The sequence below is a fragment of the Chenopodium album genome, chromosome 21 (assembly GCF_948465745.1).
Source record: "Chenopodium album chromosome 21, dcCheAlbu1.1, whole genome shotgun sequence".
In the NCBI taxonomy this organism is placed as follows: domain Eukaryota; kingdom Viridiplantae; phylum Streptophyta; class Magnoliopsida; order Caryophyllales; family Amaranthaceae; genus Chenopodium; species Chenopodium album.
Window position 1 is genome coordinate 9,263,533 of NC_137854.1, and position 17,432 is coordinate 9,280,964.

General features: G+C 34.7%; 3 protein-coding genes and 2 pseudogenes across 3 annotated transcripts; all 5 read left to right on the plus strand.

Annotated features, from left to right (window-relative positions):
• Positions 1-1,138: 1,138 nt before the first annotated feature.
• LOC145601334 (anthocyanidin 3-O-glucosyltransferase 2-like) lies at positions 1,139-2,800 on the plus strand. The gene has a single exon (XM_081657333.1). It carries the CDS (start codon positions 1,210-1,212, stop codon positions 2,662-2,664), a length of 1,455 nt encoding a protein of 484 aa, XP_081513459.1. The 5' UTR covers positions 1,139-1,209; the 3' UTR covers positions 2,665-2,800.
• A 1,749-nt stretch (positions 2,801-4,549) lies between these two features.
• Positions 4,550-6,220, plus strand: LOC145601557 (anthocyanidin 3-O-glucosyltransferase 6-like; annotated as a pseudogene).
• A 3,017-nt stretch (positions 6,221-9,237) lies between these two features.
• LOC145600310 (anthocyanidin 3-O-glucosyltransferase 2-like) lies at positions 9,238-10,685 on the plus strand (annotated as a pseudogene).
• An 864-nt stretch (positions 10,686-11,549) lies between these two features.
• LOC145602926 (anthocyanidin 3-O-glucosyltransferase 6-like) lies at positions 11,550-13,151 on the plus strand. The gene has a single exon (XM_081659070.1). The coding sequence runs from the start codon at positions 11,615-11,617 to the stop codon at positions 13,061-13,063; it is 1,449 nt and encodes a 482-aa protein (XP_081515196.1). The 5' UTR covers positions 11,550-11,614; the 3' UTR covers positions 13,064-13,151.
• A 2,011-nt stretch (positions 13,152-15,162) lies between these two features.
• Positions 15,163-17,255, plus strand: LOC145601713 (anthocyanidin 3-O-glucosyltransferase 6-like). The gene has a single exon (XM_081657775.1). It carries the CDS (start codon positions 15,329-15,331, stop codon positions 16,772-16,774), a length of 1,446 nt encoding a protein of 481 aa, XP_081513901.1. The 5' UTR covers positions 15,163-15,328; the 3' UTR covers positions 16,775-17,255.
• The last annotated feature ends 177 nt before the right edge of the window (positions 17,256-17,432 follow it).

Sequence of the window (17,432 nt, forward strand, 5' to 3'; positions counted from 1 at the left end):
AAACTTGGACCATTTCGGGGATTTTGCCCACTATCAATACTTGGGGACTTTTCTAAAAAAAAACAACCTTGGGGACTTGGGATTTTGTCTTGATAGTGAACTTTTTTTAGAATTTGTCTTTTTTACGTAACAAGACAATTCAAAAGTTAATCCCTCTATTCTACTACATATAATAACTGACTACGGGCTTGTTCAACATTTGCTGAGCTGAACTGAATTGATTGGAGCTGAATTGAATTGAACTGAACCGAGCTGAAATGAATATTTTATGAGAGAGGGAAATTAAGAGCTGAACTGAACTGAACTGAACTGATTGGAGCTGAACTGAACTGATTAGAGCTGAATTGAACTGAACTGAAATGAAAATAAGTAAATGTGAACAAACCCTACATTAAATTTTTTGTTTTTATTTTTATTATAAGTATTAGTTTTGATTATAATTTTCTTACACTTATGTTTTATAATAAAGAATATCATGTAAAATATTGTTATGATATAATTTTTCATTATACCAATTACTTTCACAATAATTTTTTACTTGTACTGTTTATAATTAGGGTCAAATTAGTGCATTAACATTTAACAAGTATATTGTGATTTTTAAATTTGGTGATAAAAAATATTGTTTAGTATAAACCAAAATATATGTATTTTAACTTATATTAAGGTTATTAGTTTGAGATCTGATTGAAGTGATTTTACTAGGTATTTGATGAATCTGGATCTCATGTCAGCAAGATTTTATTTGGGGAAATTTTGACTTTTATTTAATAATAATAATAATTTTCAAAGGTTAAAAATCGACTAATAGAGATTAAATCCTTTTTCCTAAAATTAATTCCTCATACTGACAAATTTCCAATTCCTTCAATTTTAAACTTTGTGAATAGTCCAAAATTAATTTTTGTAAATTTAGGCCAATGCTCCTCAAATTTTCAATTTTGTCGGCTTAATATATTTGACCAATTGTCTAATTTGTTATTTTGGTGGGTTTAATATATTTGAGTTTGTATAATTTCTAAGAAAATTTAAGCAATTATAGAAAATTCTCATATTTGTATATGCACGGAAGCTAATCTAGTGTATTATATATCTATGTAATTCGTATTATATATACTCCTCCCTGTGGCATTTGTTTAATACACTTCGTGTTCCTATCTTCTCACTAATCACTTTACTAATCCTGTAATCCATCTTTAAAAAAATAAAATGGAGCTGGTGCTTATACCAACACCAGGAATGGGCCACCTTCTCTCCGCCGTAGAGTTTGCCAAGCGCATCCTCAACCGCGACCACCGCATTTCGATCCTCATCCTCATCTTCAACATCCCCATGGTGAATTCCCAAACGCTCAATTCCTTCATCGACTCCCAATCACGTGACAACCATTACCCTACTCGCCTCACCTTCTCTTCATTACCACCCCTCTCAAACCCTCCTGACCCCACCTCCCCTAACTACCTTCAAAGTCTCATTGGCCTTCATAAACCACTCGTTAAAACCGCTGTCGAGGACAAAGTCAGGGCCGGCAACCTTGCCGGGTTTGTCCTCGACATGTTTTGCACTCCCATGATTGAAATTGCCGATCAATTCATGGTCCCCTCGTATATTTTCTACACTTGCGGAGCAAGTATGTTAAATCTTTTATTTTACTTCTTTGTGTTGGAAGATGATCAAGGGGTTGACATCGCTGCTAAACTCAACGACCCGGGTATCGAATTTGATGCACCCGGGTTCGTTAACCGACTCCCCGGGAATGTTGTTCCTAAAGGGTTAGTCAGCAAGGAAATCGGGTCTTCTTCCAGGTTTTTTGATCAATTTAAAAAATTTAAAAAATCCAAGGGTATAATAGTTAATACGTTCACTGAGCTTGAAACTTTTGGTGTACAATATTTGTTCGATCAAGCGAGTAAGAATGGTATGCCGGCAATTTATCCTGTGGGTCCCATCTTGGAGCTCGATACTAAGGGCCGAGGTGGGCGCCGAGGTGATGATGAGGAGTCAATTATAAAATGGTTAGATGATCAACCTTCATCTTCGGTAGTGTTTCTCTGCTTCGGGAGCATGGGATGCTTCAATGAGGATCAAGTGATTAAGATAGCTAACGGCCTAGAGAAGTCGGGATATCGGTGCTTGTGGTCCTTACGAAGACCACCACCCGAGGGTAAACTTGAACTACCAAGTGAGAATGAAATATTTGAGGAAGCATTACCTGAGGGCTTTCTAGACCGTACGACAGAAAGAGGAAAAATTATAGGATGGGCACCACAAGTCTCGATCCTTAGCCATAAGGCCGTAGGAGGGTTTGTATCACATTGTGGTTGGAACTCGACTTTGGAGAGTTTGTGGTTTGGGGTGCCTATGGCTACGTGGCCGTTGTATGCGGAGCAACAACTGAACGCGTTCGAGCTAGTGAAGGAGCTTGGACTAGCGGTGGAGATTAGGATGGATTATCAACGTGATTGGAAGACTAGGAAAGGTAACTTTACGGTGACCGCGGAGGAGATTGAGAATGGGGTGAAGAAGTTGATGAGTTTGGATGAGGAGACGAAGAACAAAGTAAAGGAAATGAGTGACAAAAGTAAGAATGCATTAGAAGATGGTGGTTCATCTCATAAATGGTTGGGTCAATTTATTGAAGATATTTTGAGTAATGTTGCTTAAAGTATTTTGGTTTTATATGGACTGTACGTCATATAGTGTTGCAGACTGATTGCATTTGTTAATGTAAGCTTTGACTAATATTATTTACATGTACTTGAATTGGTATTTGACTATAGTCATAGTGATTGTTGAGTTATTGATGTTGGTTCATGGTAAGTTGATAAATACTTGGTACAATATTAAAACGAACAATGAAAAATCATATATACAAATATAGTACTCGTAATATAATATAACCATTTTGTAATCAAATCTCCTGACATTTTTGTAAATGATATGGAGTACTCCGTAGTTAACTAGTTATTAACATTCTGGCTAAAAGTAGCAATAAACTAAAGATGATGCATGTAATGCTTTATTAAATTATTAGGCCAAAAGATTAGCTAGCAACTACATGGTTATTGCCTCAAACAGCAGCAATACCTTTCTTTTTCCACAAGATCTTAATACCCTGCTTCCATATCTAACCTCATGCATGACCTCATCTATATAAGTCAAAATTAACTAGAACTCACTTGTTCATATAATTGAAGTTGCAATAGTTAAAATTTATGATAATATTTTAACAAAGGTTACATCCTCCGTTTTTTTAAGTACAACAATTTTCATAATCGACTTTTATTTAGTACAATAATTCTAAAAATGGAATCCTATGAATCATTTACGCCTATGATCCTCAAATTTTTTATTCCTTTTCTTTCCTATCACTTACTATTTTTTTTTATAAATTATTTTAATTTTTAATTTTTCAACAAACATTACTTCTAAAAAAAAAAAAGGAAGGAATATACGGCTACTAATTACGGTTTATAATTTGTACCATCCTTGATTTAGTCGTCGTTATCATTTACGAGTAGCTCACTATGTATGGTGGAGTGAGGAGATGAAGATTATAAGCTTGTTGTGTGGATTGGATCCGTCCACACAATACTTGGGGATATAGCCCATTATCAACACTTGGGACTTGGGATTTTGTCTTCAGTCTTGATAGTGAATTTCTCTAGTGCATGGCATGGGCAGCCAACTTTTTAAGAATTTGTCTTTTTTATGTAACAAGACAATAAAAAAGTTGTTCCCTCTATAACTCTATTCCATAATACTTAACATATTCGACTTTTTTATTATTATTATAAGAAAAATTATCTATTGTGACAAATCGAACAACATATTCAATAATAATAGCAATTACTCGTATTTATATTAGTATAAAACTAGATGAAGCTCGTGCGGTTTGTTTGGATTTTTTAAAATATTTTTTTTTATTTGCTAAATTTTTTTACATATGTAGATAAAATTCATAATATCAAAAGATAATATTTTATGTTTAATTAATTTAAACTTAAAAATCTCATTTGCTAATTTTGATTACATGGTATTTGAATTACCTAATTCTAAAAGAAAATAATAATCTCTTATTTGATTGGCTGCAACTAAAATTTATAATCTTATATAGCGTGTCAAGAAAATTAAATATTACGTGGCTCTCTAAAAACTCGGAAAAAACTCCCCTTTATATATATATATATATATATATATATATATATATATATATATATATATATTGAAATTTGAAGTATAAAGTACTACTCTAATAAATTTATATAATCAAATTTAATACTCCATACGATATAAATAATGCAATAGTCAAATCGATGTAATTATGTAATAAAACAAATAATTTGTTTAATATCTCTTATTTTCTACTTTGAACTCTAGTATTTTGTGCTCAGCTTGTGGTGATAAGATTACCTTAATCTATTTTCTTTGTAATATTTTCGATGTAAGAATAATCTTTTAATATATATCTTCCTATTTTGTGTTAGAAAAAAAAAACCAAATAAAGTATTTTGTACTACTTTACATATTACTCGTACATATATATGTATGTACTTCGTATTATATATACTCCTCCCAGTGGTATTTGTTTAATACACTTCTTGTTCCTATCTTCTCACTAGTCCTGTACTCCATCTTTAAAAACAATGGAGCTAGTGTTTGTGCCAACCCCAGGAATGGGCCACCTTCTCTCCGCCGTAGAATTAGCCAAGCGCATCCTCGACCGCGACCACCGCATTTCGATCCTCATCCTAATCTTTAACATCCCCTTCAATTCCCAAATGCTCACCTCCTTCGTCGAATCCCAATCACGTGACAACCATTACCCTACTCGCCTCACGTTCTCTTCGTTACCACCCCTCTCCAACCCACCTGACCCCACCTCCCCTAACTTCTTCCAAACCCTCATCAGCCTCCACAAACCACTCGTTATAACCGCTGTCGAGGACAAAGTCAAGCCCAACAGCCTTGCCGGGTTTGTCCTCGACATGTTTTGCACTCCCCTGATCGAAGTTGCCGATCAACTTATGGTCTCCTCGTATATTTTCTTCACTTCCGGGGCTAGTTTGCTCAATCTTTTATTTCACTTCCGTACGTTGGAAGATGATCAAGGTATTGACATCGCTGATAAACTCAACGACCCGGGTATCGAGTTCGATGCACCCGGTTTCGTTAACCGAGTCCCTGGGAAAGTTGTCCCTGAAGGGTTAGTGAGCAAGGAATCTGGGTCTTCCAGGTTTCTTGATCAATTTAAGGAGTTTAAAAAATCTAAGGGTATAATAGTAAATACATTCACTGAGCTTGAAACGCTTGGTGTACAATCTTTGTTCGATCAAGCGGATAAGCATGGTATGCCGGCATTTTATCCTGTGGGTCCCATCTTGGAGCTCGATACGAAGGACCGAGGTGGGCATCGAGGTGATGATGAGAAGTCTATTATAAAATGGTTAGATGATCAACCTTCGTATTCGGTAGTGTTTCTCTGCTTCGGGAGCATGGGAAGTTTCGATGAGGAACAAGTGATTGAGATTGCTAACGGCCTAGAGAAGTCCGAACACCGGTTCTTGTGGTCCTTACGAAGACCAGCACCCGAGGGTAAACTTGAACTACCAAATGAGAATGAAATATTTGAGGAAGCGTTACCTGAGGGCTTTCTAGACCGTACGACAAAAGAGGGAAAATTATAGGGTGGGCACCACAAGTCTCGATCCTTAGCCATAAGGCCGTAGGAGGGTTTGTGTCACATTGTGGTTGGAACTCGACATTGGAGAGTTTTTGGTTTGGGGTGCCTATGGCTACGTGGCCGTTGTACGCGGAGCAACAATTGAACGCGTTCGAGCTAGTGAAGGAGCTTGGACTAGCGGTGGAGATTAGGATGGACTATCGACATGATTGGAAGACTAGGAAAGGTAACTTTACGGTGACCGCGGAGGAGGTTGAGAATGGGGTGAAGAAGTTGATGAGTTTGGATGAGGAAACGAAGAACAAAGTGAGGGAAATGAGTGACAAAGGTAGAAAAGCATTAGAAGATGGTGGTTCATCTCATAAATGGTTGGTTCAATTTATTGAAGATGTTTTAAGTAATGTTTCTTAAAGTTGGTTTTATATGGACTGTAAGATAAAAGTGTTGCAAACTGATTGCATTTAATTTGTTTATGTAAGCTTTGACTTTACTCACTGTAGCGTCTATTTGTGTTATCTATCATGTCATTTACATGTACTTGATTTTTGACTTGGTTCATGCGAGTTAATTTAATAAATATTAAATTGAACAATGAAAAATCATACAAATATCGTAATATAACCATATGTAGCAAGCTAGTCATCATGTATCGTGGCATTTTTGTATATAATATGGAGTAATATTATCATTCTATGCTATCTAAAAGGTGCCAGTTACTAAATATGGTGTAATTGTTTATTAAATAATTAGGCCAAAAGATTAGCTTTCATGTCCCCCAACAGCAACAATACCTTTCTTTTCCCCCAAGATCTTATTACCCTGCTTCCATATCCCACCTCATTCATGACCTCATCTCTATAAGTACTTCAAATTTAATTAGAAGTCACTTGTTCGTGTTATTGAAATTTGATGATTATATTTTAACAAATAAACAAATTAAAGGTTACATCCTCCGTTTTTTTTAAGTGCAACAATTTTCATAAACGAATATTATTTAGTGCAATAATTCTAAAAATGGAATCCTATGAATCTCTTTATGCCTATGGATCGTCAAAATTATTTTATTCTTTTTCTTTCGCATCACTTACTTTTATACGAAGTACTCCGTATTATTAATTATCCACTATAAATTTAAATTTCTATTATTTATTGACGTCATTGGAAGACTAGGAAAGGTAACCTTAAGGTGACCGCGGAGGAGATTGAGAATGGGGTGAAAAGGTTGATGAGTTTGGATGAGGAGACGAAGAACAAAGTTAGGGAAATGAGGGACAAAAGTAGAAATGCATTAGAAGATGGTGGTTCATCTCATAAAAGATTGGGACAATTTATTGAAGATGTTTTGAACAACGTTGCTTCTTAAAGCTAGTCTTGTGTGTATTATTTATCAATTATTTGCTAAATTTGTTAATAATATATGTATTGATCTTGTATTAGGTTGTTATCGATATGTTCAGTTTATCAAGTCGTATGTTTTCTATTGCAAACTAATCTAACTACTCTAGCTTCTGTTTATATTATCTATAAAAAAATTTCAAAAAAAAAAAAAAGTTCTTTCATATCATTCATACGTTATTTATTTTTTTGTATGACATTGTTGACTACTGATAGTACTTATTGAGTTGTTGTCAGTTCATGTCGAGTTTTTAATTATAAGTTAAACAATGAAAAATTAATTGAAAACAATAGTAAAATAAGCAATTTGTTAATGTAGGTGGATGTCGAGGAAACACGAATTCTATGCTATTGTGATATAGTACTAATAAGTATAAGGAGGTTTGAACCCTCAATCTCTTATAACAAAGATGATAATAAGTCAATTATCAACTATGTTATTAATATGTAAAACAAATATTGTATAACTGTAAACCACAAGGTTCAATAAAAAAAAATATTTAAAGCATAACTTAATTTTGGTTTTACAATGACAATTGCAATTATGAAAAGCTTTTAATTTTTTTTTTATTAATTGCACGTATACAACAGTAGCAACGCAACTCCCGAGCTACACACTAGTTTTTGTTTTACTAGGGCAGTTAACGCGCGCGATGCGCGCGCATAGCTAGTCACATCTAGAGTTCTTTCGGCTTGGTCTTAACATCACAAATTTAGTTGTTGACATAATTAATGACAAAAAAAATATGTAAACAATTATGTTTATGAGTATAAATGTCCAAGACAACTAACATTAAAGCATGAGAGCAAATAAGTACATAATTAAATATTTTAGGGGGTATAATTGTCCAAACACTATTCATTAACCTTGTATATATTAATTAGGGTATATATGTAAATACATATTTTAAAGGATATAATTGACATTACACTATTTATTAGAGTAATTTTCTACTTTTTATAAGGTAGGGATTTTGTGCAGTGATGTTTGTATTCATGCGTTACATTAAAGGCGATAGTAATGTGAAAAGCTTCTAGCACAAACTTTCTTTCACGGGTCTTATTCGGTCATTTGTTTGTTTCTTATTTGCAGTATATGGTTGTAAGGACTTGTAACTTCAATTTAAAAAAAAAAAATGTAATCTTGAAGGCCTCAATTATTTATCTGTTTTTTTTCGTGGCTCAGATTTGTGCTCCCTACTTGTGAACAACGCCAAATTATTTTTTTTTGGAGCACGTCTGAGTTTGAATATATAGATATAGAATGATATTATCATTCTCCTTTTAAAATTTAATAGCTAACAATACAGTGTAAAATGTATTACTACTAAAGTGATACTAGCATGGTGGATCTTTGTATTCAGATTGGGAGAAATGATTTCTCTAGGCACGCATAGTTGCATACACTCTTTGGCTCAATATAATTGCCACATTTGATTTTTAATGACGAAATCTTGTAAACTTAATTTGCAATTCTTATTTATTAGTTAAGGTATATACTAATATACATTGTCATCCAATAAATCTTGATAGGAGCATATTTATTTCAAATTATATACTTTTCAAATACGGTAGATTTTATACAATTATTGAAATATTTTCAATAGATAAAAATTAAACATGAATTCTTATAGTTTCAATAGGCGATAATATATTTAGTAGTCGATACATGCATCTCAAACTTAATGTTAAATGTTGCGAGTACAATATGATAGCGGTATCAAACTTAAGGCAATTACTAAATGGAAACTAAATTTAATTTGAGCTTTAAAATATATACTGAGTAGTTTATTGGAAAGAATAGGTATCTTAAAAATAAAAGTTAAAATTAAATTAAAGAATGATAAACTAACAAAACAAGGTTGCTATTGTCAAAAAAAAAAAAAAAAAAAAAAAAAAAAAAAAAAAAAAAAAAAAAAAAGGAAAACGATTTTAATGATATGAGTATATGGGTTTGGCAGATCATATTATATGATCTAACTAATAACAATAATCCTAGGAGAATTGATAGGATCGGAGATGAAACAAGACTAATTCTATAAGAAGAGCGTGTCATTTTCCATGCATAAATGTATAAATACAAGTACTACACAACTAGCTAATAAATCACTGATCACAAATTCACAACACAAAATATAATACAAAATATAATGACGAAAATGCCGAAGGCGGAGCTAGTGTTAGTCCCAACCCCTGGGACGGGCCACTTAGTCTCGGCCGTCGAATTCGCCAAGCTCGTTACCAAGAATGACAAACGCATCTCAATCTTAGTAATAGTCTTTCACATGCCAATGCATAATTCTGCCACCATCGATGCCTATATCGAGTCTCAATCCCGTGAAGTCGATTCCGACTACATTACATTCCTTACACTACCGCCTCTATCGAACCCACCGGATCCTGCTTCCACCGGCTTCTTCAGTGCAATCATCGACCTTCAAAAGCCTCTCATTAAGCAAGCCATTGAGGATCGATCTACAAAGCCGGCTGCATTCGTGTTTGATCTCATGTGTGTCAACTTTATCGACATTGCTAAGGAACTTCAACTTCTTATGTGTACTTTACTGCGGGTGCATCGCTTTTGAATCTCATGTTTTATCTTCAAGAACGTTTTGATGAAAAGGGTGTTTGTATTGGTTCCGAGTTTAGTTACTCGGATGATGTCGAGTTAGACCTGCCGGGGTTTAAGAACCGGGTGCCGGCTAAAGCATTGCCTATGTTGCTTTTCGATAAGGAAAGTGAGTGTCCAACGTTTTTCGATGATCTAACTCGTAAGTTTCGAGAAACTGAAGGAATACTAGTTAATACTTTCACGGAGTTGGAACCCAGTCTTATTCGAAGTTTACATTATCATGACAAGATTCCTACTGTTTACCCCATTGGTCCTATTCTAGCACTTGAAGAAAATAGTCGTGGCGGTCCTAGGGAAGATGATCGAGCCTTGATCATGAAATGGTTGGACGAGCAACCTACTTCCTCGGTGGTGTTCCTATGCTTCGGTAGCATGGGAAGCTTCGACGAGGAGCAAGTCAAGGAGATAGCTAACGGGTTAGACCGGTCCGGCCATCGATTCTTATGGTCGTTACGTAGGCCATATTCTGAGAGTAAGCATGTGCTTCCTAGTGAAAATGAGACCTTCGATGATGCCCTACCTCAAGGGTTCTTGGACCGGACATCACATCGAGGGAAAATAATCGGGTGGGCCCCACAAGTTCATGTGCTCGCCCATCGAGCTATAGGCGGATTCGTGTCTCATTGTGGGTGGAACTCGGTACTAGAAGGCATGTGGTTCGGAGTTCCGATTGCCACATGGCCGATGTACTCGGAGCAACAACTAAATGCATTTGAACTAGTAAAAGAATTTGAACTAGCTGTTGAGATTAGGATGGATTATCAAAGGAATTTGATGAAAAAAGAGGCAAATTTTACAGTAACAGCTGAAGAGGTGGAAAATGGTGTGAGGAAATTAATGAGCTTGAATGAGTCAATGAAGGGGAGGATAGATGAGATGAGGAACAAAAGCAGGAAGGTTTTAGACTGTGGCGGATCTTCTCATACTTGGTTGACTCGATTTATTGGAGAAGTTTTAGAAAGTGTAGCCAATTAGCCATCAATTTAGGAAAAAAATATTAAAAAATTGTTAATTGAGACTAGTTGAATTTTGTACTAGTCTAATAATCTATGTTTATTTAATTTTATTTATTTATTAATTTTTGTCTATGGATTAATCTAGTCTAAAACTATAGCACTAGTATTTTAATGTATCACTTTTTTGCTAGAGGAGAATAATCTAATATGTTAACTTATAGAATGTGTCCATTTGTGATTTGTCAACTACAATTTTTTTAGAAGACTTGTCAATTTTGTACGCAAATTTTGGACTTTTACTCTAATGTCTATCTATTCATAAACTATGATTTATATATAAAGAAATGAAAAAATATTTCATTAGGAAAAAAGTAGTAAACAAAGAGTATAAACTATAGTATGATCAGTAAATAATCCTTGTGTCCTTTTATTAGAGTTCCATTTTTCTTTATTAATAATGTGAGTAATAAAAACTAGAAATGGGACTGTGATAAAAGGATGGAGGGAGTACATAAATACTTCATAACTATGAGTATGGATATATATTTTTCTTTTTGACGGGATTACAGATATTAATCTTTCATAAACCAACAAAACAATATGGCACACTTTTTATTTATTTTTTATTTTTTTTTTGAGGGAAACAATATGGCACACTTAATGATGCATTATTTACACTTAAATAATGGACTTGATTCAGTGTATACATGTACCATGTAAGAAGTATATAATGCTAAGCCATGCTTTCAAAGAATATTGTTGCCTAGCTAAGCGATGACCAAATCATGACCCAAATTAATATATATTTAAATCCAAGTATTAATCATGGAGTATTAAATATTAAGCACTAACATAACCTCATACTTATACCACCACATAGCTTTCGATATTGCTAGCTAGCTTATTAAATACTAAATAGTAGTACTCATCTAAAAAAAATCCGAAAACATGTCAGAAACTAATCTTATTGTTATGGTTCCAAACCCAGCAATGGGCCATTTACCCTCAACCGTGGAGCTAGCTAAGCTCCTTGTCGAACAAGATCAACGCATTTCAATCCTACTCGTAATCCTCCATTCCCCAATCTTTAGCTCCTCAAAGGCCATCGATGCTTATATAGAGTCTCAATCCCATGAAACCGAACCGAATCGAATCACTTTTGTCACTCTCCCACCTTTCACAACACCTGATCATACCTCCCCTAACTTCTTCAGCACCATCATCGAGACACAAAAGCCTCTCGTCAAGAAGGCGATTGAGGATCAAGGTACAAAACCTGCCGCCTTTGTCCTTGATATGTTATATGTCTCGATGATGGATGTTGCTAGTGAACTTGATGTCCCTTCTTATTTTTACTTCACCTCTGGGGCTAACCTCTTAAGCCTACAATTTTATGTTCAATCTCTTTATGATGAAGAGGGGGTTGATGTGATTTTCAATGAATTTGCTGATCCAAATGCCGATTTAGATGTACCCGAGTTTAAGAATCGAGTTCCGGTTAAAGTGTTGCCTTGGTTTGGTGTTGTCGATAAGGAAAGTGAATGGCTTAAATTGATACTTAACATGCCTCGGATGTTTAGGAAATCGAAGGGTATTCTCGTCAATACATTTATGGATCTTGAATCGCATGTGATTCAAGTTTTGATTGATCAAACTAAGAGCAAGATCCCTACCATTTATCCTGTGGGCCCTATTCTATCTCTCGATGGAAAGAGCCAGCAAGGAGATCAAGATCAAGACTCAATCATGGCGTGGCTAGATGAGCAACCTTTATCATCCGTCGTGTTTCTATGCTTCGGAAGCATGGGAGGGTTCGAGGCAGACCAGGTTCGAGAGATAGCCAACGGCTTAGATCGATCTGGGTATCAATTCTTGTGGTCTCTACCACGATCGGCTCCAAAGGGCGACCTAGGGAGTTCAATCGAAAATGACAACCTTGACAAGGTTTTGCCTGAAGGCTTTGTGGACCGAACGGCCCATAGAGGAAAAATAGTTAAGTGGGTTTCACAAGTCCAAATCTTAGCCCATAGAGCTATCGGAGGATTCGTGACACATTGTGGGTGGAACTCGATATTAGAAAGTGTATGGTTTGGGGTCCCAATGGCTACGTGGCCGTTGTACTCGGAGCAACAGTTGAATGCTTTCGAATTGGTGAAGGAGTTAGGATTGGCCGTAGAGATTAGTATAGATTATCGGCTAAATTTCGGGGTAGGTAAGGGAAATTATTTGGTGATGGCTAAGGAGGTAGAAAATGGTGTAAAAAGGCTAATGAATATTGATGATGAAATAAGGGGGAAAGTGCGAGAGATTAGAAATCTAAGTAGGAAGGCTTTGAAATTTGGTGGATCGTCTAATAACGAATTGGGTCGCTTTATTGAAGAGGTCTTGCATAAATAGCAGTGTAACACAATAGTCAGTTTGTAGAACTTCAGGATGGAGTCATTAAATAAAATTATTTTTGCACCCAAAAAAAAAAAAAAAATGGTTCACCATTTTTTTTTTTTTGGTTGACCAAATATAGACTAGAGTACATTACTCTAAAATACTTCCTATGTTCTTTTTTTACTTGATATAGTTTGACAATTATATGCATTGTTTACATATTTTTATTTAATTTCTTTAATTTTTTTTTATTTATACGTAAGAAAAAATAATTGTTTTAATAAGCACAGTCATAATATCTATTTTTTAGGCTTCATAGTTTTTATTTATTTAGAATTAAATGAAAATTTCAAATTTAACTTGTAATGTTTGGGTTTAATTGAATTTATTTTCCTGAGTGAAAATAAGGTGAATAAAAGTGTGAGAGTTTTGATAGTCCCTTCAATAATTTCTAGCTTCTTCTACATTCTACTGTGTAATATAAACTAAATAAATAAATTAATTAAATTAAATTAAATTAGAAAAAAAATTAAATTTAAAAAAACAACATAAAAACAGTGAAGTACTCTCTTTGGTCTGGCCTATATATATTACAAATTAGAATGCACAAAATTGGCTACGAACACAAGTATGCTTACAAATTGAATATGGGGTTCTCAAAATAGGAGACCCGAGCATGATATGTTAAATAGCTCATATGATGTGTCAAAAAATTGACATATTATTCAAATATATTACTAAATTAACTGGTATCAAATTAAAATTTATGCTTCTATAATCTACAAATAATGAAAAAATAATATGATAAACATTGTATCACATGAACAACTTTTTTTAAAAAAATGACAATTTAAATATAAAATATAAAGAAAATATATATAAAAAAAAAAAAAAAAAACAACAAAACTGAACTGAACAAAAAAAAATCGTATGAGAACAAGCCATTAGTTCGAAGAGGATTAAGGAGTGGAGGGATAGTTAGTTCCTCCACCCCCCATGTGATGAGATCAGTTTGATCCTCACCTTCACCCCTTCTGTGGCTATGATAGGAGAAGCACCCCGTATTAGTCTGAAAGTAAGTGAATCCAAATATTTTAATTTTTAAAAACTGATTTTGCAAAAAATTACCTACAATCATAATTCATCAGTTTTCTCCTTCTCTTTTATTTTTTTTATTATTCATATATTCCCATACCCCTATGTTCGGATCACTGCACATACTACCACGTTAATGAAATCAACAATCACACCACTTGACAATTTCTTAATAGTCTTTTAATTCAATTCATATCCAATATATATAATGCTAATTTCTTAATAGTCTTTTAATTCATATCCAATATATATAATGCTTATCTTTTTGTCTCTTATTGTTTCGATCATCACCTTCTCAACCCCCCTCACTCTTCCAATTCAGCAACACCACCTCACTACATTCGTTCACCTTCACTTTCTATTTCTATAATCCAGCCAAAAAAGCACTTGCTACCCTCACATTGTCTCTCCTACATCATTAAAGTTAAAAAGACGAGATGGCATGTTAAAAGGCAAAACAGGTCATGTCATACACGAAAGGGCACGGTCCATGTCTAATTGCCCCCCACCCCCCCAAAAAAAAAATATAGATACAATTTGACGTGATCTAGATGTCTAACACATGTTAGTGTCAAACACGGACACATTTGTTAGAGGAAGTGTTCAAGTATTATCAATATAAGTTACAAATTTTACTACTCTATAATTAAAATATTAATGGTTAAAGTTATGTATTTTTGTTGAAGTTGTAACTATTTTTCATTACCATAATGATCATAAAGATAAACTAAAATTTTGGTGTACGAATAAAAAGCATTCCTAGCGACTAATCGGTAGACATGCACCACAGCACCAACCATCTATGATCTATCCTAACATTTCAATTTTTGAAAGTTCAATTAAAGGGATACCATTTTTGAATCTGACCAATTTTTTCTTTGTTTTCATGTGATATTTACTATTTAGTCAGCTTTGAGTCCCACATAAATCGCAATTTCTATCACTGTCACATTTGTCTTGTTACTATGAATATGAAAATTATTTATAATTTGTACATCATAAATTATTTGGCACGAAAAACAATGTACAATTTTACACAATTAACGTGATTTGCTGTGGATTTTATTAGTTCAACGTCTTTGTTGATAAGCTAATCCATTACCAAATCATGAACCATATCTAGTATATATATACCTTAATTCGGAGTACTTCTCAATTTCTCATCAAAAAGGAAATTCCGAAAAAATGTCAGAAACGAAGCTAATAGTAATGGTTCCAACCCCAGCAATGGGCCATTTACCCTCAACGGTGGAGCTAGCAAAGCTCCTTGTCCAACGAGACCAACGCATTTCAATCCTACTCGTAATCCTTCACTCCCCAATCTTTAACACCTCGAAAGCTATCGATGCTTATATCGAGTCTCAATCCCTCAAAACCGACCCAAACCGAATCACTTTCTTAACATTTCCACCTGTCGTCGTACCTAATGATCTTCCCTCCCCCAACTTCTTCAGCACTGTCATCGAGCTACAAAAGCAGCTTGTCAAGAAGGCTGTCGAGGATCAAATTACGAAACCGACAGCTTTTGTCATCGATATGATGTATGTCTCAATGATGGATGTTGCTAGTGAACTTGATGTTCCTTTTTATGTTTACTTCACCTCTGGGGCTAACCTCTTAAGCGCGTTCTTTTATGGTCAATCTCTTTATGATGATGAGGGCGTTGATATAATTTTTACCGAGTTTGTTGATCCGAATGCCAAGTTAGAAGTACTCGGATTCAAGAACCGAGTTCCGGTTAAAGTATTGCCTTGGTTTGGTACTGACGATAAAGATAGTGAGAGGCACAAAATAGTTATTGATATGCCTAGGATGTTTAGACAATCAAAGGGTATTCTCGTCAATACATTTATGGAGCTTGAATCTTATGTGATTCGAGTTTTGGTTGATCAGAGTAAGATCCCTTCCATTTATCCTGTGGGGCCTATTCTATCACTTGACGGGAGGAGCCAACACGAAGTTCAGGATCAAGACTTGATCATGGAGTGGCTAGATGAGCAACCATTATCCTCGGTCGTGTTTCTATGCTTCGGAAGCATGGGAGGCTTCGATGTAGACCAGGTGACGGAGATAGCCAACGGCCTAGATCGATCTGGGTTTCGATTCTTGTGGTCCTTACCACAATCGGCTCCAAAGGTTAATCTAGGGAGTTCGATGGAAAATTACAACCTTATCGATGCCTTACCTGAAGGCTTTGTGGACCGAGTGGCCCATCGAGGAAAAATAATTAAGTGGGCCCCACAAGTCCAAATCTTGGCTCATAGAGCCATCGGAGGTTTTGTGACACACTGTGGGTGGAACTCGATATTAGAAAGTCTATGGTTCGGGGTCCCAATGGCTACATGGCCGATGTGCGCGGATCAACAATTGAATGCGTTTGAAATGGTTAAGGAGTTGGGATTGGCTGTGGAGTTCAGCATAAATTATCGATTGAATTATATGACAGGAAAGGGAAATTATTTGGTGACAGCTGAGGAGGTAGAAAATGGTGTGAAAAGGCTAATGAATATTGATGACGAATTAAGAGGAAGAGTGCGAGAGATTAGAGATTTAAGTAGGAAGGCTTTGAAAGATGGTGGATCATCTAGTCATGAATTGGGTCATTTCATTGAAGACGTTTTGCATAATTAGTTGTAAAGCCTGTTAGAAGTGACTCTGTATGGATATGGTCAAGCAAACAATTTTATGTACTCCATTCTGTATGCACGTTTATTAGTGAAGACAAATTATATTTTAATAATTTGAAGTGACAGAAGTGTCGATTAAAGTAACGGAGTCAAATTTTTTGCAAGTTGGGTTCAATTCAAGTTTAAGTTATGCTAATTTATAAAATATTGTGCAATCATGTCACTTTTAGATTGGAATGGGTTGGGTCTCGTTTGAAATATATTTTAAGTGTTATATTTATCAAATGTGACCGTATTTTTTTGGTATTCCATCCGGTTTACCCTGGCTAATCCGGATTTGGGGATCAGTTCTGAGTGGTTAGATTCCAGTCTCCTCCCAATTGTTGTTGTGAGGAAAATGTGATTGTGGTTTTGTAAGTGTAATAGTGGTTTTTTTTTTTTTTTTTTTTTTTTTGATGAGTGGTTAAATTTTATTTTTATTTTTTTTTTTTGCAAAAAGATGAAGTACATTTTAATAATATATATGTCATGGTTCTCACTTAAACCCAGTACCCTACCTCCATTAATCATTATGTACAATTTAGAAATATTATTTGTGAGATGTAAAAAATTTCAAATTTACAGATTATAATAATTAACGGAAGTAGTATTTTTTTTATTAT